The sequence below is a fragment of the Saccopteryx leptura genome, chromosome 5 (genome assembly GCF_036850995.1).
Source record: "Saccopteryx leptura isolate mSacLep1 chromosome 5, mSacLep1_pri_phased_curated, whole genome shotgun sequence".
Lineage (NCBI taxonomy): Eukaryota > Metazoa > Chordata > Mammalia > Chiroptera > Emballonuridae > Saccopteryx > Saccopteryx leptura.
This window is the reverse complement of record NC_089507.1, coordinates 13,111,339-13,135,310: the sequence shown is the minus strand read 5'-3', so window position 1 is coordinate 13,135,310 and position 23,972 is coordinate 13,111,339. Positions and strand designations below refer to the sequence as shown.

General features: G+C 43.0%; 1 protein-coding gene across 5 annotated transcripts in view; it reads right to left on the bottom strand.

The window, feature by feature from the left end:
• The window catches only part of SLIT2 (slit guidance ligand 2), a 349,041-nt gene that overhangs the window by 7,131 nt on the left and 317,938 nt on the right, over positions 1–23,972 (bottom strand). For all 5 annotated transcript variants that reach the window (XM_066384206.1, XM_066384207.1, XM_066384204.1 and 2 more), the window contains 5 exons: positions 22,243–22,336; positions 14,736–14,873; positions 14,377–14,617; positions 12,421–12,551; positions 461–615 (listed from right to left, as the gene is read on the bottom strand). In XM_066384206.1, the coding sequence (XP_066240303.1) occupies positions 461–615; positions 12,421–12,551; positions 14,377–14,617; positions 14,736–14,873; positions 22,243–22,336 (759 nt within the window). The remainder of the gene's footprint in view (positions 1–460; positions 616–12,420; positions 12,552–14,376; positions 14,618–14,735; positions 14,874–22,242; positions 22,337–23,972) is intronic.

The following is a 23,972-nucleotide window of genomic DNA, read 5'->3' as shown; positions in this document are numbered from 1 at the left end:
GGTAATGTTTCACTGAAGCTGGAGGCATTCCCCTCCTCGAGGGAGCTGGGGTGAGGTCAGGCACCCCACAGTGTACCTCCAACCTGTGGCGTCATTTTTTTTTTTACTGCCTGATTTGATCTCTCACCACTTTCTTTTCCCATAGACCAGACCAAACAACAAGGTGAAATTCTACGATGTGTAAATCACCTAGCATGTGACAGACACAAAGAAATACTGTAGTAACGTCATTCTCCACCGCAACAACACATTGAGTTCAAACCGGAGCTGGGATTACAAAATCGGCCCTTAACTGCTAGAGAGGGCTCTTTCTCTTCTATCCTTGCTGTGTGTCTTTCAGAAACTGACCACTAGGGGTCAGTGACCATGGCACCAGGCACTAGGCACCTGCACCTTCAGATTCAGTCTAGCATGAGCATCACAGGGTTGGGAGGCCCACCGGATTTGGAAGAGTGCTTACCTCCTACATAGAGTGGGGAGTCAAAATTCAGAGTGGACTGCTTTGACAAGTTGGTGATGATTTTGGGGCTCCCTCCATCCACGGAGAGGGAGAGACTCTGATCCAGGGCGAGTAGTTCCACGATGTGAAAGTTTCCATCGTTGATTGTCTCCACGCTACAAACAAACACACACACACGACTTAGATGGTGCTTTCATATTCTTTATATTAAAGAAAAGAAGTTACAGTTACAAATGCCCATAAACACTTCTTGGGAAAAAACAAACAAACACTGCTATCTAACATTAATAAAGATAAAAACCACTAGTTGATTTAAAAATAAAAGATTTTCAAAGTGATAAAATTTCTACTCTTAGGAAGAGATAGATGTAAGCTTCTTCTTCCATTAGGGGAAGTGGAGATGAGCACATTTGATCATTATCCCGTCATTTTTCCCTAATATATAGGAATTACAAAGGAGACTCCATGTATTTGTTTTGAAATGCCACGGAAGTTCTACCCACAGGACAAGGAGCCCACAGCTGTGTCAAATATCTTCTACAGACATTCATGTCAAGAGAGAATTGGCTTCTGCCCTCTTCAATACTGCACCTAAGACTTACTCGGGTCCAACGTACACGCAAATACGGGAAGAACCAACGTGGTCAGAGCACTGCGCTTTTTAAAGCTTGTTCATTGATAATACACTCTTCCTTTCTTTGCGTTTTACGGAGGACCACCTGTCAGATGACACTGCTGTGAAGAAGTCCACGCTCAGGGGAGTGGAGGGAATGACAGATTCAACAGCAAGCTTAAGAGAGTCACTGCTAGGAGCCCAGTGAGGACGGTGGGTCTTCAGTTTCTCTTCTATAACTTTACATGGTCCAACAATTGCTCTAGAAATTTGGAGGGCATGTATGAAAACTCATAAAATGGATAAAAATACAAAGGTTAAGAAGCAGAGGTGAGGTAAATGAAAAAGAAGAACTGAGGGTAAGAGGAAATTAAGCGCAATCAATAAGTAGGTGCTTTACGGTTTTAAAGGGTGGTTGTGGGTCTCACGGGAGCAGTGCAGCGGGCCGAGATGGAAACAGGACCAACGAGGAGCGCAGGAGCGAGGCACAGCGCATGTCAGGAGCACGCTCACCTTCCGCCACACGTGCAAAACAGGCCACACGCACACTGGGCCCCAAAGCAAATGGTGACGACTAAAGAGTTGATATAGCAGTGTTTGGACTGGAAAGTTGTTTTTCTTTTCTTTTAAAGGCTCAAAAATAGAATTATGGGAGCATATGTTAGAGACTTTGTGAATACCTAATATTTGCTATACAAGGTGTTTCCTTACATTTCCAGGCACTGATATCTAAATTTGCAAATAGGTCGAGCCTGGGAAATTACAGAAAAGTGTACTGACATTTTTGTATAGTTCTCAGCACAGAAGTCTAATGTTATCTTTTTCTTTTTTTTCTTTTTGCCTACCTGGGATAGAAAGATTTTGTGATTTGACAGCAATATAAAGCATTCTGCTTGACTTGGGGTAGTAAACACACAATACAATATATAGATGATGTATCACACACAGCACTGTACGCTTGAAACATATATAACTGTATTACTCAATATCAGCCCAATAAATTCAATACAAGACAGGAAAAGAATATAAGTATTCTGCAGAACTTATTTTAAGTGGTTGAAGAAGTCCATATGTGTATGGAATCTTTGACAACCTGTTTCAATTATTTTTTTTAAGAAAGCTCATACACATAGACAACAGTTAGAAGAGGGTGAAGGGGGATGAATGGCGGCTGGGCTGGCGGTGGTGAGCACGCAGGGCGGTGTACAGAGGATATGTTATGGAACGGTACACCTAAAATCTATGTAACTTTACTGACCAATGTCACCCCAGTAAATTTAATTAAAATGCATTTTATTTAAAAATTTGGATTTTTCTGTGGCCATATCGTGAGGAACGATGCTGGGAGATATTATGTATTTATTTATTTTTGTATTTTTCTGAAGCTGGACACGGGGAGAGACAGTCAGACAGACTCCCGCATGCGCCCGACCGGGATCCACCTGGCACGTCCACCAGGGGCGACGCTCTGCCCACTAGGGGGCGATGCTCTGCCCCTCTGGGGCGTCGCTCTGCCGCGACCAGAGCCACTCTAGCGCCTGGGGCAGAGGCCAAGGAGCCATCCCCAGCGCCCGGGCCATCTTTGCTCCAATGTAGCCTTGGCTGCGGGAGGGGAAGAGAGAGACAGAGAGGAAAGGGGGGGTGGAGAAGCAAATGGGCGCTTCTCCTATGTGCCCTGGCCGGGAATCGAACCCGGGTCCCCCGCACGCCAGGCCGACGCTCTACCGCTGAGCCAACCGGCCAGGGCGATGCTGGGAGATAAATCTTGTTCCGCTTGTCCTAGGTCTCATGAGATGTGTGGCACTGGATTAGTGACATCTGGTCATTTTTCTCTGCTTTATATCTTCCTCATCAGGAAAATGTGAGGAATAGATTGAAGAACTGTGCAGCACATACTGTGAGCCAGGTACTTTTCTAAGAACTTTACATGCATGACTCATTTAAGACTCACATCCACTCTAAGATTTGGGCACTTAGGGTATTCAAGGTGGCACAGCCAGTGGCCAGACAGGTTTGAAGTTGGGTTGCCTAGTTCTAGAGTATGCGATTTTAATTATAATGTATCACTTTTACACACACACACACACACACACACACACACACACACACGACCTTATACAATACAATCAACATGTGTTATCACCACTAATAGGCTTTTAATAGATTATTTCTCTTGCAAATAGCCTAGGAATAAAGTCCTAATATGATAAAAAGAATCAATCAGCTTGACCATGCAGTGGCACAGTGGATAAAGGATCGGACTGGGACTTGGAGGACCAAGATTTGAAACCCCGAGCTTGCCAGCTTGAGTGCGGGCTCACCAGCTTGAGTGCAAGGTTGCTAGCTTGAGTGTGGGATTATAGACATGATCCCATGGTTGCTGGATTGAGCCCCAAAGTCACTGGCTTGACCCCAAGGTTGCTGGCTTGACCCCAAGGTTGCTGGATTGAGCAAGGGGTCACTTGCTCTGCTGTAGCCCCCCGACCCCGTTCGAGGCACATATGAGAAAGCAATCAATGAACCACTAAGGAGACTAAGGAGCCTCAAGGAAGAATTGATGCTTCTCATCTCTGTCCTTCCTGTCTGTCTGTCTGTCCCTGTCTGTCCCTCTCTCTGTCTCTGTCACATACACACAAAAATAAATCAACCACAAGTTATGATGGTCTCATAACTTGTACATTTAGCACAACTTGTACATTTACTAAAAATCAAGGGGTTGTAAAAAAAAGAACGTAATAATCTTATAATGAAAGTTTGAAGATTATGAGAACATATCTACAGGATACAGATACGACACGTGGGTTTGGATTCAACTTTCCCAGTTATAAGTCAAGTTCAGACTGATGAGGTTGTTTTCCTCCCCCAAACTGTAAGTGTCAATCAGGTCTGATCACTCCAGAACCTGGTAACATTTACCACTGAGCTTAAGTCCATTCCATTTCCCCAGATTTAAGGTCTCGCTCTGGCCTTTTAACAGATAAGCATTGTGAAATTACTATTTTTAGATTGTTTTCTAAGATGGTATTGTGTGGACGGGTTTCAAGAGAACAAGTCAGAGCTAAGAGTATTCTGAAATGGTCCTTCATACTCTCTTGTAAAGCATGCGATAAACAAGGGAATGTCCAGGAACGCCCTTTTGAAATAAAAGCAGTGACCCTCACACCAGCTGTTACACAGTAGAAATGAGTCTTCATTGATTTTACTGTCTATCAGTGGAATCGCCTCCTACCTGCTCTCAAAGCATAAGGTCCTTTGAGTTCTGAGAGGTATTGATTAACTCTCTCTCACTCCTCCCTAGGGAGCCATCCATGTGCTGACTCACAGAAGTCACAGGTGAGCCACTTAACGTTGAGTCTTGCCATTGGAAACACACATTGCATTTACTACCTTTACTATGTAATTCAGGTTTGCTACACTCACCTGTTACCTGAGATTTCAGTCCCTTGAATTTCTAAACAGATGTACAAGAACAAAGCAGTGACTCAAGTGTGTCTTGTGGTCTGCTACAGAAAAGGAATTTAAAAACTCAAGGGCTTAAGAGAAGAGAGGCTTTAACTTGTCTCGGATTTTCTTACTTTATTCAGGACACATTAACGACCTTTATCTTTCTATCTGAACCATATGTCTCAAGCTATTTCAGTCTTAATAAAGATAAACAGTTCATTTTGCTTATGCAAGGTCCAGCTTTTTGCCTTAAACATTTACAGTATCTGTTGGCCTATGTTGTGCAATGGCAGAGGAATCGAGAGCCAGACAAGTTCAGCTGGTCACCTCATTTTGGTATCTCTGGGTTGAAGACACTTTAGCTGTGAAGTAGGATGGTAATAAAAAATTTTCCTGACTTTCTCTTTAAGTCAAAAGGAATGGGTATCAGCTACTGCCTTAGTGTGCTGGAGTCCTCGAAGAGTGAACTGCTGACCTTCTTCACCGACTGGCCTCCTATGGCATAGTCAGTCATGGGGTTAGTGACATGCAAAAAAAAAAGGAATAGGAGACCAACTGGGATTACAGGATTTGTGTATATGTATAAGAGTTTTCACAAGCACATTTTATAAAATAATGAGTTTATCAAGCAATGTTATATTTCAATCAGTATTTTGGAAGCAAATTTTCTAATTAAAATACACTAAAATAAAAAAGTGACTCCCGCATACAGTAAGAATCACATGTAAGACAATAACATTTGCACTTGAGTACTGATTCTTCAGTACCCGGGTAGTCGAGCATGAAGAGCATCTATAAACCACCATCTTTACCAATTATTGTGAGCCTACTCTGTGCCTAGCACTAAACTAGGAGCTTTACACTTGTTATGCCCAACTCTCCCAAACAGATCTAATTCCAGCTGCTCACATTAGAAAATGTAAGCACAGAGAAGGGAAGTAATGGGCTCAAAGTTATAAAACTGGTCAGCCGTGGTGTCTTCCCAAACAGTATGTATCCGGAAGGGCTGAGTCTTACTTTGGAAACGAGAAGACCGTATTGATTCTGTTTATCCAATGAGACCCAATTCAGTATTATTATTACTTTTTTTTTTTTTTTTACAGAGAGTTAGTCAGAGAGAGGGATAGATAGGGACAGACAGACAGGAACGAAGAGAGAGAAGCATCAATCATTAGTTTTTCATTGTGCGTTGCAACACCTAGTTGTTCATTGATTGCTTTCTCACATGTGCTTTGACCGCGGGCCTTCAGCAGACCGAGCAACCCCTTGCTGGAGCCAGTGACCTTGGGTCCAAGCTGGTGAGCCTTGCTCAAACCAGATGAGCCCGCACTCAAGCTGGCGACCTTGGGGTCTCGAACCTGGGTCCTTCCGCATCCCAGTCCGATGCTCTATCCACTGCGCCACCACCAGGTCAGGCTATTATTATTTTTAATCTAAGTCTGTAAATTGCATAACTCAGAGGCTGTGTAGTTAACCAAGCCTAAGAGTCAGAGTAGGAAATTCCCCTGAACGTGTGCACGTTCCCTAAATAACAAAGCCGATTAGCATGGTGCAGTCCTGCGCTTCTGGAAGACAGTTCTCTGATTTCCTAGTGTCTAAATAGTAGTTGACTATATTTCCAAAGAAGCAGTTTATTGGGAAATGACATTAATTTGAATCTAAAGAAAGAAGCTTACGATTTTTATTAATTTTAAAAAATTTTTTTACTATCTAGATGAAAACAAAGTCACTTTGGAAGGCAATCAATTATAACCTACTAGAGAAATAAAACGAGTCACTCCGTTCCTGTCTGAGGCACCACTGCTGATACCAGCTTTAAGCTCATCCATTCATTCACTCACTCACTCATTCATGGCACTACTGCCAAGTCCCTTTTGATGCTCTTCTCTAAGCAGTTTAAAAGTTAGGCACATACGCGATATTCTATGTTCATTCACTTCTTAGGCAGTTTATGTCATTGCTGTTGTTGCTGATTAGATCCCTGAGACAGCAGGGGGCTGGCAAGTGTTCAATAATTGGCTCTCTAAAACAAGAAAAAAAGAGCCTAGATTTTTGCTGATTTCTGTGATGGAAGTACTCCCAATATGGCTGGTTCCAAGGCCAACATGAAGCATGATGTCATAGGACTTGGATATGAGATGCACACACACCCAGCGCTCTCAGAGCACAGCTCAAATAAATTCCTGTTATAGAAGTGGTTCTGAAGTTGCAGACCCTGGAGCAGAGCATTGTCTGGGAACTAACAGAAACAAAATCTGAAGGTCTAGCTGAGATTTGAATCAGAAACTAGAGGTGGAGGCCCGTAACCTATACTTTCGGACACCTTTCAGGTGATTCTGATGTACACTATTTGAAAACAATTGCTCCACCCCACAGCCTGCAGGTCTGGCCCTGTTAGCAGTAAGCATGTCTACAAGAAACCACAACCTTTTGAAGTCAGATGTAAGAAATAAAATGAGAAACTGTGCATGCCACTATAGTTCTACTGGGAAAAGGAATAATCACTCCATCTTGGGTTTTCTTAATGCTATTTTAACTGTTCCCTCTAGACATAATTCTATGAGATAATGGTTCTCATACAGATTCGAGACAGTAACTGATGTCTTAAATGACACTTTTCTAAAACAAACAAACCCCCTCCAAAAAAAATCCTACAGAATCAATAACTTAATGTGATTATTTTCCCCTAATTTTGTCAGATTTTATTTTACTAAAGTAAAATCCGTTTCCATCAATGCTGAAAAAAAACCATGCACCTGTTGTAGAAAATTATTCCTGTATGCGATGCTTCAATAGCACATTAAATAATGCATAAAAAGAGTTTACCAAAGTCATCTTTTATAATGTGAAATTATGCAATTAAACTGAACTTAAACGGAACAAATTCCCTGAGGTAAGAACAAATAAAAATAGCTCCTTTAAGGACAGTAGTGTAGTGTACTTTTCTAATGTGAAGTAAAGGGAAAACGCATTAAGATTTAAAAATCTTCAATTTAATTTCCCCCAGCAAACTCTGTATTGAGCAACAGTGTCACGCACAGGTTTTGCTCTAAGGACGCGGAAAGAATACCTTTCATCACAGTTCACATTCTGGTAGTGCCCGAGCAAGGTCAGAAGCACCTGGAGAAATGCCAGACAATTAGGAGAAGCAGAGTTAAGACTTGGGACAAATTTCAAGTTGAAGGTGAAGAGAAGAAAAAGATGAAGCATAACTCCCCTCCGCCTATAATGCCTGAGAAATTGGCACTACATCTCAATGAAATCAGGGAGATGACAGGGACCCAGGTTTAGGTGAAGCAAAGGAAATGGATTTAAGTTTTGGACATTCTGAAATTACAATCCCAATAGCTATCATTTTTATTATTTGTTCTAAATATTTTACATGTTTCAAATGATAAAATCCTTAATACAGGTCCATAAGGATGGAACTATGATATGTTACAACCATTTACCAGGTGGGGCCCAGAGAGCTTACTCCATTTGCTCAAGACACACAGTTAATAGATGGCAGAGCTGAGTCCCGAGTCAAGGAAGACTGTCTTTAGGGAACCTGCTCTTTTTCATTACTTCAGTTTCCTTTTTGTCTTTTCTTTTTAATTCTTTTTAATTAAATGAGAAATGGGGAGGTTAAGACAGACTCCTGCATGCGCCTTGACAGGGATCCACCCAGCAAGCCCCTTACTGAGCAATGCTCTGCCCAGCTGAGGCCGCTGCTCCGTTGCTTGGTAACTGAGCTATTTTAGTGCCTGAGGTGAGGCCATGGAGTCATCCTTAGCACTTGGAGCCAACTCACTCCAATTAAGCCATGGCTGCGGGAGTGGAAGAGAGAGAAAGAAAGAGAAAAAGAGGGGAGGAGGAGAGGTGGAGAAGAAGATGGTTGCTTCTCCTGAGTGCCCTGACCGAGAATCAAACCTGGGACTTCCACACGCCAGGCCGACACTCTACTGCTGAGCCAACCAGCCAGGGCCTATTTCAGTTTCCATTTTGAGTGATAATGACATTCAAATGGTTCAAAATAGAAGTGACAGAACACAGTATTCATAGACAAGTCTTGCTTACACCCAATTCTTTCTTCTCTATCCCTTGTTTGTCTTTATGCAAATATATGGAGATAAAAAATACAAAAGCATTACCTATGTTTGACTCTGGTCTGCCTTATTTATTTATTTTGAACTGAGCAATACACGTTGGATATCTTTCAGTATAACACACAGAGAACCCCCTCATGCTCTCCCTCCTTTCTCTTCATCTTTTTTAAGAGTACATTCCATTTAGTGGGTGTACCACACATAGTTTATTTAGATAGAAACTTGGGTTACTACTTAACCTTTGGTTTTACAACAATGCCATGGCGAATTATCCTATGCACATGTTATTTCTACGTCTTTGGCTATAGCTGTAGGGTCAATTTCCAGAAGAGGGATTTTATGGGTTAGAGAGGGAATCTATGGGTAATTTCGATAGATATTTCCAAAATGCTCTTCTCAAAAATTGTAAACAAGCTGTATTTCTGGTGTTAAGAAGGACTGAGGGTACACCTTCAACTCCTCTGCTGAATTTCAGAAAACGATACCAGAACAATTTTCCTGTATTACTAGAAGGTAGTTTAGAATGATGACGATGTGAGTGAGGAGTGAGGACAGAGTTGAGTTTGCAGTCGATATTCTGAGAGACCTTATGGTGTAGGTGCTATGTTGTTATTTACAGAAATAAATTCTGAGGCACAGAAAATTAAATCCCTTGCCTGAGTCATATCCTAGTAACTGGCCAAGCCTAGATTTGAACACTCATTTTAGCCACTGTGATTCTTACATGTCAAATACTATATTTTCCTAGTGTGTTGAAATAATGGTTTTTCTATGGTCTTGACTTCACGAAAGCACTTTTCTCTTCCAAATTGGAATATTAATATATTCATATTATATATAGATATAATCCATATTAATCATCAATTAATCAAACTATCATCTATGTGAATTCTAGGTCATTGTTCCTTCTTTTCTTTTCCTTTAAAATATGTAATAACTTTTCTTGATTGCTGCACCACAAACTAAAGAGCAAGAAATAGTTAAAAGCTATGCTTTCTAGACTTCTGGTTCATATTGAAACGTGTACCACGTCGTATTATTTTATTTTTTATAAATGCCACAGGGTCTATTGTTTGCTAGGCAAAAATGGTAACGAACAGAAACTCAAAGTAAGCTCTTTATAGTAAGTCCTCATTTGGATATAATTATCTGGGCTTTTACAACTTATCGAGAAATGCTTTAAGTATATTTTTTTTTGTTGTGAATACTAGCTTTAATAAACTGACCTCAAGAAACTTTATTATGGTTTCTGAAAGTTCTCTGCTGTTTCATTGCATGAAATAAAACAACAAAAAAAGTCAACCCCTAAAAATGAACCACAAAATCAATATTCTGAAATCTTTTTTATGGGCTGCATCAAATTGAAGCAGTATGATTTAAGGCCGACAATATCTACAATGTTGGCACTAATTCATTACCATTGGGAGATGAAATGACGATTGCATTCCACTTGGAAACCAATAATTATGTGTTTGTTTCCATGCTGTACCTATTCCCAAGTGGGTTAGCTCACCACCAAAAAGATTCCATTTATGGTTACAACTGGCATCGACTTCCCTGGACCTTTTATGAAGGTTCAAATAGGATGTGAAGGCTTTCAAAGCACATTGACATATATACATATATAAGAATAGTATCAACAATACAGAGGTCAGTATCTCCACTTAGTCCTAATCAATGGCCACAGATTTGCTGCCAAGCTTTTCTGGCTGAGAGATGCCTTATGCTCACCACAAATGCTATTTTTAAATAATGTGAGTCAACATGTAAAGGAGGGAAAAGTATATAGTTAAAAAAAAATCCTGACTTCTGCCTTTGCTAGAAAAAGCTGGAATTCTAGCAAACCCGCATTTTCATATGGCGGCATTCAGGGAGAACTGAATAGATGTTAGTCTATTCTTGTTTGGATGAAGATTACAGTCGCAACCACTCCTATTATAGTGCCAACACCAATCCTCTATTTGTAATAGAGGAATAGGTCTCTGAGAAGCTAGATCTGTTCAAAAAGAACAGAATGAGAACATATTCTTTTCTTTCGTCTGACCTGTTCAGTTCATTTCAGTTACCTGCCGGGAAAGACTGACCGCAGATGACTTTAAGAAGAGCCTACTCCATTTCTACATGTGAAGAAATGGACTGGGTAACTTCTCTGCAGGAGAAGTTAGTGTTGGGGCCCAACAGAGGGGCTATGAAGATAAGGGGCTTATGCAAAAAGCTCGCTTCCAGCAAAATCTATACCCCACGAAGACAAACCCTTTCACGTCGCCAATACATCATCAATATCATTATATTATTGGAAAAAGAAAACTTCCAAAATGAATGATAAGGTTACCTATTGCATACTGTATGCATCCATTGGTTTATTACAGGGGTCCCCAAACTATGGCCCGCAGGCCGCATGCGGCCCCCTGAGGCCATTTATCCGGCCCCCACCACACTTCCAGAAGGAGCACTTCTTTCATTGGTGGTCAGTGAGAGGAGCATAGTTCCCATTGAAATACTGGTCAGTTTGTTGATTTAAATTTACTTGTTCTTTATTTTAAATATTGTATTTGTTCCCGTTTTGTTTTTTTACTTTAAAATAAGATATGTGCAGTGTGCATAGGGATTTATTCATAGTTTTTTTTATAGTCCGGCCCTCCAACAGTCTGAGGGACAGTGAACTGGTCCCCTGTGTAAAAAGTTTGGGGACCCCTGGTTTATTACATGGAAACTCTCTCCCGGCAAGGGTTTTGTTTCTGAAAGTTTAGAACAGGGCCCGGCACGTAGGGGCTGCTCCATCAATAGGTGTTGCGTGAATTAATTTTAAGTTACTCCCTGTGCTGAGCGAGCTTCCCTTGCAGTTGTCTCTCTAGAGCTACTCTGCACGGGTCGTCACCCTGCTCTGAGCCCGTTACTGAGACCAGTAGACTCATTGTGTTCAGGCATCTGATTTGGGCAAAAGGGAGCACTGGGTAGGAGACCGTTGGAAGGACAGCGAGGCCCTGTCTTTAAAACCCTGCTTCCTTCCCTAGGTGCAGACTCCATTGCAGGTCCAGCTCCTGTCCAGCAGCCCTCTCCACAGTTCCCCTTCAGGGCCTGGGTTTCTGTCACTGCTTTCTCCTCCCAGCCCCTCAAGCATCTGGGTGGGGGCCGCGTCCCTGGTTTCTAGCCCCAGGTTAATATGCTATCCCTACCCAGCCCTGTCAATACACCTACGCCCTACTTTTCGGAAGTTCACTTTATCATCCGTTTGCTTTTACAAAAGATACTACACTGTATTGCTTTCCCCAACTAAAGGAATCTGTCCGAAGGGATTTGCAGATAACTCTTGTTTTTCGTTGAGCAAAAAATAGCATTTGTTTTCCAGTGAGCTTCAGAAACAGAAGCAGCGTGCACCCAGTGCAGCAAGACTGTCACCACCACGCTCCTGCCCCCGGAAGCTCACTCGGCCTCTTGGCATCCGGCCACGCTAGCCTTGAACTGTGTCGGCGAGCACCTGTGCTCACCCTGGGTGTATTTGGTGCATCTGTTAAGCAGGTGCGTCCTCAGGTAATCACTTTTCTGCCATACTCCGTTTCGGTTTATGGAAGGTTTTGCAGGAACGCTCCACTTTCGGGCAGCGTGGGGCTGGGTGGGGGGCTGCAGTCTTGTTATAAGTTTCTCCTGCCATTATCCAACTGGAGTAGGCCCTCTGCTCCTGCCAGGCCCCCAACACACTTATGCCAGGGGCTGCTGTCACCAGTTTATTCCCTCCCCGGCCCATGACAAACAACAGAAGCAGTTCTTCAGTAAACAGTTGTTTTCACCTTGACCAGTAACCGAGAGACCGTCACCTGTAAATGGCAGAAGCTGGGTGAGAGCCGGTGTCGTAGCTGGCACGGACACGTCCCCGGTAGAGTTCGACGGCGATATGGTCTTTGTCCCCCTTATACAGGAGGATTCCACTGTCTTCGTCTGTAGCAATCTAGGAGGAAGAACTCGTCTATTAGTAGGATGTACAGTCATCCAAACATCATTCATCAACAAGAAACAAGACTGCCGCTTCAGGAAGGGCTTTTGCTATGGTTTATTTTTTCCGTTTGGCTGTGAGAAAACACTAATGCACACTGCAAATAAATTCCTAAAGAACTTCAAAAACTATGGGTTTTTTTTATTACAGTCATAAACGTATTTTTATTCTTTCTATACATATCGGCAATGACAAAGCTTAAAGATGCATGTCCCATAAAATATGCAAAAACAAGGAATTTACATACATAATTTATACTTCAGGAAATTAAAGTTGAAAAATAGTTTACACATCATTAGAATACACGGTATTTAAAGTAAATCAAGCTTTCCCTCCTTAGGTTGCAAACTCTATTTTCTCAGCGGAGAATGATAAAACCTCATCAGGACTAAAATGGTCAGGTGTCTGTTCTGCTAAAAAAGAACAATAACACACACTTAAGCAAAACACCACTAGATGTGCTTAGAAGTTTCTTTTCTGGAGCTTTTCACTGACCGGCTCGTGTTGCTTCTGTGATGGGCTTATTTATGACGTGTGTGCAATGTGACTGCAATGAGCATGACTGATTTTCACATTTCATAAAAAACAAAAAAACAAAAAAACAAATTCTTTCTAGTAATGGCATAAAAGGAAGAAAATCTGTTTTCTTATCCTTCCTTCCTTTCTCTTTCTTTCTTTTTCTTTCTTTCTTTCTTTCTTTCTTTCTTTCTTTCTTTCTTTTTCTTTCTTTCTCTCTCTCTCTCTTTCGCCTTCCTTCCTTCCTTCCTTCCTTCCTTCCTTCCTTCCTTCCTTCCTTCCTTCCTTCCTTCCTTCCTTCCTTCCTTCCTTCCCTCCCTCCCTCCTTCCTTCCCCTTCCTTCCTTCCTTCCTTCCTTCCTTCCTTCCTTCCTTCCTTCCATTTTTTGTCTCTTTTCAGCTTTTGAAGAATCCGTTCTGTAAAAGTCATTATTTAAGCCCAAATCATACTGGGTACAACGCAGTGTGGCAAATGTTGGAAGGCAGAGAGACAGGCCTTTTAACAGGAAGGTTCCTGCCTTGCAGCGTCCATTTCTCCTGAGTGCCAGGATGAACCGAATACAGAGTGGGGTCCACAAGAAAGGGGCTACACCCATTTAAACTCAATCCTATCCAGACAGTTCGTTTACCAGGTAAACAAACACGCAGCTCCCTTCTGCTCCACGTCACCTATAATCTATGACCTTTCTCGTCTAACCTTGTTGATAGGGATCTGAATCACTGACTCTAAGGGACAAACAAGGTGACTTGGTGGAAAGACTAACAGTGAATCTGAGTTTGTTAATTCTGTGTCTATTCGCAAAGGTTTGGGTTGAAAAGTTAAAAGACACACGCGGAATATTGTGACAAAGTGCGTCCCATCCTACCTGCACTCTGTTCAGCGGCAGGTTCTCCGAGAAAAGCCTCCCCCTGTGCAAGCCTGAACTGACAGTCATAAAAATAAACGAATAAAAAGCCTTTAGCCAAGCACAAAACAAAGAGATATATATATATTTACTGTGGATGGCTGTTTCGTTTTGAAATTTTCAAACAAGCAATGAATACAAATACCTGGTTCCCATTTATATAGTTTGGAAAAACACAAATGATGGAGAGGAGACTGAAGATTTCATCCAAGGGGTGCTGTCTGTCATTGTGTTCTGCAGTCTGTAACTGTCTACGTAAAAAATAACGTTGCTCACAAACCACCATGAATGCTTACGCTTTAAAGCTAAATGTGGCTTACAATGAGGTCAGGCTCTTGCAGCTAGAGGGAGAAAGTTTACCTGAAGTGAGATGTTCGTCTGAGGCCGAACTTTGGCCGAAGGGATTTGAAGATAGGACTCCTTATTTACAAAATTCACGCTAACCAATTTTTCACATTTCTCTCCCTGGTAGCCAGGCAAACACTGGCATATTGGCTCGTTTATTCTGATGATGCACTGAGCTCCATTCTGACAGTCGAAATTATCACAAGGGCTGGTTCGAGGGAGGACCATGGGTGGAGAAAATTCACAGAACAAGCCACTTAAAGAAAAAAAAAAAAAAAAAAAGGAATGTGTTGATTAGATTTCACTTGATTGCCAGTGTGAACTGAATCTTGTGAGACCTACCTCTACACACAGGTGTATACCTCTCCTCTTACCTGTAGCCGTCGGGGCAGACGCAGGTGTAGCCGTTCACCGCGTCCGTGCAGCGGGCTCCGTTTTTACACTTGTTGTCTTGGCAGTCGTCGAAGTCCACGTCGCAGTGCTCGCCTATGTATCCCGGCGTGCAGTCACATCTGTTTGAGCAGCAAGCAAGTCAACGGTTCAGACCCCACTGGGCCAAAATAAGTAAAAGGGTTGCATTGCCTCTAGCAATAAAAGATGGCCCCATCTTTTAAAAAAAAAACTTGGCCCTGGCCGGTTGGCTCAGCGGTAGAGTGTCGGCCTGGCATGCGGGGGACCCGGGTTCGATTCCTGGCCAGGGCACATAGGAGAGGCGCCCATTTTGCTTCTCCACCCCCTCCCCTCCTTCCTCTCTGTCTCTCTCTTCCCCTCCTGTAGCCAAGGCTCCATTGGAGCAAGGATGGCCCGGGCGCTGGGGATGGCTCCTTGGCCTCTGCCCCAGGCGCTAGAGTGGCTCTGGTCGTGGCAGAGCGACGCCCCGGAGGGGCAGAGCATCGCCCCCTGGTGGGCAGAGCGTCGCCCCTGGTGGGCGTGCCGGGTGGATCCCGGTCGGGCGCATGCGGGAGTCTGTCTGTCTCTCCCCGTTTCCAGCTTCGGAAAAATACAAAAAAAAAAAAAAAAAAAAAAAAAACTTACGGAGATACGCTCACAGAGCCCCCCAAGGAAAGGCGCTTAGAAAACAGTACCGGTCTGCAAAGTTCCCGTGGTTGCTCGCTGTGCTCTGTCAGAGCAGCGGTGATTATCTCCTGACGAGCGTGAATACCCACAACCCAAATGCGAATAGAGTCCTGGTACCAGGGTGCCTTCCCTTCATCTCGTTTGCTTTCCTACTTTCTCCTGCCTTCCTCTGTCTCTCTCCTTCTTTCCTTCCTTCCACCCTCCTTCTCTCTTTTTCTCCCTTCTCTCCCCATTTTATCTGCCTATAGCGTCCTCTATTTTCAGCTCTGATTCATGTGAAGAGTTGCGACGATGAAAGTGTTATGTGGACAAGTTTATTAAAAGTATATTAAACATACCAGTTTAAAAACATGAAACTAGAGAATAAATACATTGGAATCAAATATATTTACATGAAAAAAAAAATGTTAGCACCAACTCATCATCAGTCCAGATCATCAGTATGGCGGAAAGGGGCTGGCTGAATGGAGTGGGGCAGCGGAAATGCACAAAGCACGGGGCCGTCCCCTGGACCGCTCCGCACTCCGCCTGTTCTGGCGGTGTGTGGGGGCGGACGGGCTCCCAGCGGCACTGACGGGGCCGAACCGGGGAGAACACACAGCGATGTTCTCTGAGTACTTCCCCAGGGCCAGACCCTGTCCTATCCACTTGGCTTATGGATTCACTGAATGCCTTCCACATCCTTGTGACATTGGTGCTCCCCTTAACTGCACTCTACCGGTGAGCAAACTAAAGGACGAATTGTTTAAATACATTCAGCTTGTGAGTGTCACAGCCAGAAACTGAACCCAAACATTCTGACAAGAGAGCCTGGATTTCTAACCACTATGCTGTTAGATAGTTAATTCCGTAGAGTTCTCTTTATTTTATTCTTTTCTTTTTTTTTTTGGTTAAAAATTTATTTTTATTTATTCTTTTTAGAGAGAGAAAGAGAGAGAAAGAAAGGGGGGAGGAGCAGGAAGCATCAACTCCCATATGTACCTTGACCGGGCAAGCCCAAGGTTTTGAACTGGCGACCTCAGCGTTCCAGGTCGACGCTTTACCCACTGCGCCACCATAGGTCAGGCTATTTTCTTTTTTTAAACATTTTTTTTTTTAAATTTTTAAGTGAGAGGAGGGGAGATAGAGAGACAGACTCTCACATGCACCCTGACCGGGATCCACTGAGCAACCCCTGTCAAGGGCTGATGCTCAGACCAATTGAGCTATCCTGAGCACCTGAGGCCAATGTTCAGATCAGCCGAGCCCCTGGCTGTGGGAGGAAAAGAAGGAGAGAAGGGGGAGAGGGAGGGGAAGAGAAGTAGATGGTTGCTTCTCCTGTGTGCCCTGATCCAGGGATTGAACTGGACCGTCTGCACACCAGGTTGACACTCTGTCCACTGAGCCAACCAGCCAGGGCTCACAGGGCTCTCTTTAAAACCTGTCATCCTCTTGTGCTGACCACTGGAATCTCTACTTATGACACGAAGGACCCAGGACTTTAGAGTTGCTTTGGGGGAAAGCAGCGAGTCAAGTGCCGGGGTTTTCAAACTATGCTTTGCGGGCTATAGGGGACCATGGAAACCAACGGATACTGGATACCGCCGTGGCAGGGGGCTTGGCGGGGGCTTCCCTCCACCCTCCCTCTGCCTCCAACACTTTCTTTTTTTTTTATTTTATTTTTATTTTTATTTTTTGTATTTCTCTGAAGCCGGAAATGGGGAGGCAGTCAGACAGACTCCCGCATGCGCCCAACCGGGATCCACCCGGCATGCCCACCAGGGGGCGATGCTCTGCCCATCCGGGGCTTCGCTATGTTACGACCAGAGCCTAGCGCCTGGGGCAGAGGCCAAGGAGCCATCCCCAGCGCCCGGGCCATCTTTTGCTCCAATGGAGCCTCGGCTGCGGGAGGGGAAGAGAGAGACAGACAGGAAGGAAAGGGGGAGGGGTGGAGAAGCAGATGGGCGCCTCTCCTGTGTGCCCTGGCTGGGAATCGAACCTGGGACTTCCGCACGCCAGGCCGACGCTCCACCACTGAGCCAACCGGCCAGGGCTCCAACACTTTCTTGTAGCAATTTATTTAGTGTTACAAACTGGCCTTCCATGAGCATTTTTGTTTGGGGTTTAAAAAAGGGCTCGCTGACTTTCAAAAACAAACAGACCAGGGAGCTCCGGTTTAGCTTTGCAGAACGTGGACTTCGCAATCAGACAGAACTGGGTTTGCATCCTGGCTTCTTCCTGAAGTGTATGTCATCTGGACTAAGTTACTTAATCTAAGTGTTCATTTCCTCATCCGTAACTTATACAAGATAAAAATCATTTCCATCTCACAGGTCTGTTAAAAGATGAAATGAAAACACTATCTGTAAAGTAATTAGCATAGTGTTTGATGTAGCATAATGCATGATCAATGAATGGTAGGTATTTAAAAATAATTCTATTAAATCTTTATACTTCTATAAAAGTCTTTATGGTTAGGCTGTAGCAATTACCCACTTTTCTGTTTCAAAGCCATCAGGGTTTAAGTGAAATGAGGATAATTAAAAACACCCAAGTGAATGTGGACATTACTGCATGCTGAGGGTTTTGTCTGTAAATGCAAAATCAGGATTTAAGAGTTACCTGAGAACTGATGAATTAAAATAAATAGGAAAACATGCAGACCTCCAGCTCCGCATGTGCGAATTAAGAAATAAAATGAGCTCACTGCATAAGCTTGCCTGCCCTAGAGCCAGTGGTTTTAGCGATAAATCATAACAATGCAAAGTACTGTAAACAAGTCTGAAGTTAAATGGATCCTAAGTGGCCCCAGATACTCTCAAATAGATGGACAAGCCCCAGAAGAGAGCTCCTATCCATGCTGGTGTGAGCACCGCTAAAATGCCGAGCATTCAAAGAAAGAAGAAATGCTTTGAAACGCTCTGAATTATTTATCTGAGAAAAGAAATCAAAGTAAAAGATAAGAGAACCCCACATTCACCACCGTGGCTTAGAGCTAGTTTATATTCTCGTCTCTACAAATACCATTTTTCAAGCCCATTAGAACTTGGAGCCACATTATGACCAACATTTTTTTGTTTTGTTTTGTTTTTCTTTGTTTCTCAGACCTCGTTTTAAAACAGGTAGAAAATATTTAATCAGGAATTCTTTCGAAATTGTATCAGTAAAACCTATCATGTCTCCACTCCATTATCTGACAAGAAGCGAGGAAGAAGGCAAATACTATAAAACATACTGTTTGGAAGCCCAAAAGCTGACTAAGTAAGATGCATGCTTGAAAAGACTGCTTATGGCATATCGTGGTCTAAAAATATCTCAGAGCAATTTAGGAGATTTATGAGGTATACAGTAACACAAGAGAAGTGAAGCCAGCCTTCCTGGCTTGGGAAGAAGAAGATGAAGCCTAAGTGACACTGTAAGTTTTCTAAACGACGTTCGTCAGTAGAGATTTTTCTTTAGCAACCTTCGTATGGTTTTGGTTTTTAAATCCATTTTCTTTTTGCAACTCTCCTTCCCACAACGTGCAGTTCCTTATACTAGGGGAGTTCCCGCATTACGCTATGACTTCACCTGTTTTCTGCGAAGCTATATCCAGCTGTAGGACAAGCTCACGTGTTAGCGCTGAAAACCACGGGGTTCCCAAGCCAGCCCACCCATAATTTAGTGAGATGCGCTTTGAAGATTGTGCGAACTCAGAAAAATTAAAAACAGAACTATCTTACAATCCAGCAATTCTCCTTCCGGGTATTTATCTGAAGAGATCCAAAACATTAATTTGAAAAGATATACATACCCCTGAGTTCATGGCAGCATTATTTATAATAGTCAAGATATGGAAGCCACCTCAGTGCCCAATGGTACGTGAACGGCTAAGGAAGATGTAGTGCATGTACACAAGGAGTACCACTCGGCCATAGAAAGAATGAAGTCTGGCCATTTGTGACAACATGCATGAACCTAGAGGGTGTTATGCTAAGTGGAGTAAGTCAGACAAATACCCTGTGATTTCACTTATACGTGGAATCTAAAGGACAAAATAATCAAACAAAATCGAAACGGACTCATAGATACAGAGAACAGACTCATCGATGCCAGAGGGGAGGGGTCTGGGTGACAGAGGTGAAGGGATTAAGAAGGACAGATTGGTAGTTACAGAGCAGTCACAGAGACATAGGGAACAACGTGGGAAATCCAGTCAGTAACACTGCAATAACTATGTACCGGGCCAGGTGGGCACTAGGCTTACTAGGGCCACTTCATAAACTATATAAATGTCTAACCGTTGTGCTGTACACCTGAGACTGAGATAAAATAATATTGGATGTCAAATGTAACTGAAAAAAAGAGTGGGCAATCTGATTGATAGTAAGAGAAGGCACGGAATAAAAGATTTGTCTTTTTGAAGATGAACTTCCTGCTTTGGTAATGATTTCCATGACTAATACTTTATCTTATAATTACGTTGTACAAAGTCCTGTGAAACCTGTACCAGCAGATAAGCTGTTGTGGAAAACCACCTTCTTTACGGATGGATTCATCTGAAAAATGGTCATATTTCTTATGTAAATGATGGACTTGGAACTTCCCACGTTCAATTGTAAGGTGTTTGAAGGTCAAATAATTCATGATCAGTATTTAGATGAGCAAAAATGCAATGCAGACTTTTGTATAAAATAAAGAGTTCGGTAAGATAGTTTGGTTTTTGCATAGGACTGTAAACTAAAATACGAGAATTTAGAGCAGTAGAATCAAAGGTAGCCTTTTCTTCTCCAGGAACTCATCGGATGGAGTCGGCAGGCGTTGCAACTGTACCTGGCTGTTCTAAAATGATGAACTTTAAACCAAGTGGCATCAAAAAATTACATAAAACTTGAGAGTGAATATTTTATTCAGATTGATCTCTAAAGGCAGTGTGTGTGTGTGTGTGGGGGGGGGTCAGGGGATCTTGGTAATACTGACCCTTTCCTCCCATCCAACATGGAATAGCTGATGATCTGTTGACAAATTCCAGTACGTTAGAGTCCCAGCTGAAATCCCATCTCCTCTCACTAACCTGTCCCTGACCTGAGTCATTTTAAACTCTCTGGATCCTGCGGAAACTGAGCCTGAGTCATTTCACTAGAAGGCAGAGTATGTGACACTGAGCAGCTCCAAAACAGGATAAAAATCTAAGATGGGGTATATACCCAGTAGAGAGAAACATTGATACGTAAAGACACATGCAGCCCCATGTTCATTGCAGCATTGTTCACAGTGGCCAGGGCATGGAAACAACCAAAAAGCCCGTCAATAGATGACTGGATAAAGAAGATGTGGCACATATACACTATGGAATACTACTCAGCCATAAGAAATGATGACATTGGAACATTTACAGCAAAATGGTGGGATCTTGATAACATGATACGAAGCGAAATAAGTAAATCAGAAAAAACCAGGAACTGTATTATTCCATACGTAGGCGGGACATAATAGTGAAACTAAGAGACATTGATAAGAGTGTGGTGGTTACGGGGGGAGGGGGGAAAGGGAGAGGGAAAGGGGGTGGGGAGGGGCACAAAGAAAACAAGATAGAAGGTGACAGAGGACAATCTGACTTTGGGTGGTGGGTATGCAACATAATTGAACGACAAGATAACCTGGACTTGTTATCTTTGAATATATGTATCCTGATTTATTGATGTCACCCCATTAAAAAAATAAAATTATTAATAAAAACAAACAAACAAATAAAACAAGAAAAAAAAAACTAAGATGGGAGCATTGCCACGTGCCCCGACCCATGGCAAGTGCTCAAGAAACATTCTGTAAATAAACAAATAATGTAATTTCTTGTTGTCTGACGGAAGCAAAGCTCAACTCCTGAACCCAACTGTGTCATCCCTGAGAACCCAGCGAACCTTCCATATTAAACCAACTGCAGTGTTCATAAACGACAAACTTCCTGGAGGTAAACCTGTGTTAGAAAAATCACCCAGCTGGGAAGGATTTTTCTGACCTACAGCTCTGCCAGTGAATGACCTTGAGATTTTTGGACGGCCACTGACCACCCTGGACCATGGTTTCTTCATGTTTAAAAGGAAGAGTTTGGACAGGATGCTGTATAAACTAGTGCCCTCTCTAAGAAGGGAAGTTGCTGTTGACAGACCCTTAGGGTATTTTAGGATTGTGGCAAAGGTGTAATTTAATTGGAAACCAAACTTATTTCAGGAAGATCGTTGAAGAAGACATAAGAAAGGATTTTGAAGTTCCGAGTTCACTGAGGGAGCCCCCCAGCTAGAGTGACTGTGCCTTCCCATCCCACACAAGACATAGGAGAGTTGAAGGGAGCACTATCCATAGTTACATGGAGACACTGGGCATAAACTGGGACTGCCCTGGGGCGACCTGGGACACGGTCCCTCTGGCTTCCTCACCTTGGATAGTTAGAGCATTACCACGATCAAAACATTTTCAGCGACATTCAATTGAGGTCCTTATTTTACCAGACGTACAGTCAGAGAACAAGGCACCTACCAGATATTCCAACTTTATTCGGCCGTCAAATAAATTTTGGTACATATAGCCAAAGGCAACTTTATTTCATACATACCTTCTTAGGAAGAGTCATGGAAAAGAGGAAACTTTTTTATCCTTTTTTATTTCTAGTGTACTAAAGTCCATGCTATTTAAGAACACTCATACAAATGCCATTGAGCCTAGCAAGTACGTCCCTTTAATCGCAAGCAAAGGGGCGGGGCTAGATCCTGAAATGCAGGTGGAGAAGAGGAGTTCTTAAAAGAAGCATTCCCCCCACTGTGAGCACCGAGGCAGCCCCTGACTTACTTGAATCCCTTCGGAGTCAGGATGCACTTGGAGTCATGCTGGCAAGGGTTCAGGTCCTGGGCACAGAAGTCCAGCTTCTCCTCACACAACTCGCCTGTCAATACGGCAAACAGCGTTAGTTCATAGAGAAGGGTTAAGGGGCTTCCAGCCAGCTGGCTGTGTCATGGGCCTGATAGCTTTAGTCCAGCTTGTGACTGGGAAAGAAACAAACAAACAAAATCACAAGACATAGAAGCAGAAGATCCAAAATTTTGGTTCTGCAGGTAAACAGTCTCATGATTTGAGATGACACAAGTCTTGTGATCAGTAATGAACACCAGCCCTTTTAGAACATACCGCTGGAATTAGAAAAAGGCTATCTGAATGCCTTTCATTACTATTGTTATATTTATTTTATTTTGGACTTTTTATTGAGGTATAGTGTATTCCCAAAGGATAAATGAATACCTAATAAATATTCGCAAACTGAAGCCCAGTCATGTAACAGGCGTCCACGTCCAGACTCAGAAACACTACCATCTGCCAGCATCCCAGAAGCCTGCACCCCGGGGTAAGAACCACTACCCTGACAGTGCACAGACTAGCTGTGCCCATGTTTGAGCCTGACAGAGAAGTAGACTCATTCTGTTACGTATCCTTTTATGTCTGGCTTATTCTGTTTTATGTCTGAAAAAACAATCCTCAAATCTTCATAGTCTCCAAGGTCTTATAAGTCTAGAATAAATTTTTCCCCCCACTTATGACTTATTGCAACAGCTCCAGAGAATATTCCTTAGCTATATCCACCGAGGTAGATAGGAAAAAGCAAAGGGAAAATCAATCTTGATAGAGAACACAGAGCTTTTTTCTGAGTCTCAGCTAGCTCATAAGGAATAATTTTTATCAATAAAAGGGAGCTAAAAGCATAACCACGCAGAGTCTAGACACACCGTGTTAAATCACATGCCTGATTCTCTCTTAGGAAATTTCTTCAGATACAAATAACACAGTTATATTTTATTTTCAGATACACTCGGCCAAATGTGATTTTCAGTTAGAAGACTTCCCCACTCGTGTGTGAGATACTAAGGGGACTGGAAAAATATAAAATAAAAAAATTCTTTTCTACCTTACTTCTGAATCACTTTGTTTTATGGACACAGCTACAGGCTGATGTTTATGTTCAAGGAACTATTCGAATTTCTATTAGTTCAAAGTGTGTGGATTTAAGCAGCACTGGTTAAAAAGCAAGGAGTTTGCAGCATACCCCCCCCCCCTTTTTTTTTGTATTTTTCTGAGGTTGGAAACAGGGAGGCAGTCAGACAGACTCCCGCATGCGCCCGTCTGGGATCCACCTGGCACGCCCACCAGGGGGCGATGCTCTGCCCATCTGGGGCGTTACTCTGCCACAATCAGAGCCATTCTAGCATCTGAGGTAGAGGCTATGGAACCATCCTCAGCGCCCGGGCAAACCCTGCTCCAATGGAGCCTCGGCTGCAGGAGGGGAAGAGAGAGACAGAGAGGAAGGAGAGAGGGAGGGGTGGAGAAGCAGATGGGCGCTTCTCCTGTGTGCCCTGGCTGGGAATCGAACCCGGGACTCCCGCACACCAGGCTGACGCTCTACCACTGAGCCAACTGGCCAGGGCCCAGCATACCCTTTTGTTAGAGGACTATCCTTTGCTCACTGGTAGAAATAGTTGTTTAACAACTAAACACGGCGTATTATTTATATTTCAAGGATCTTTCTCTCT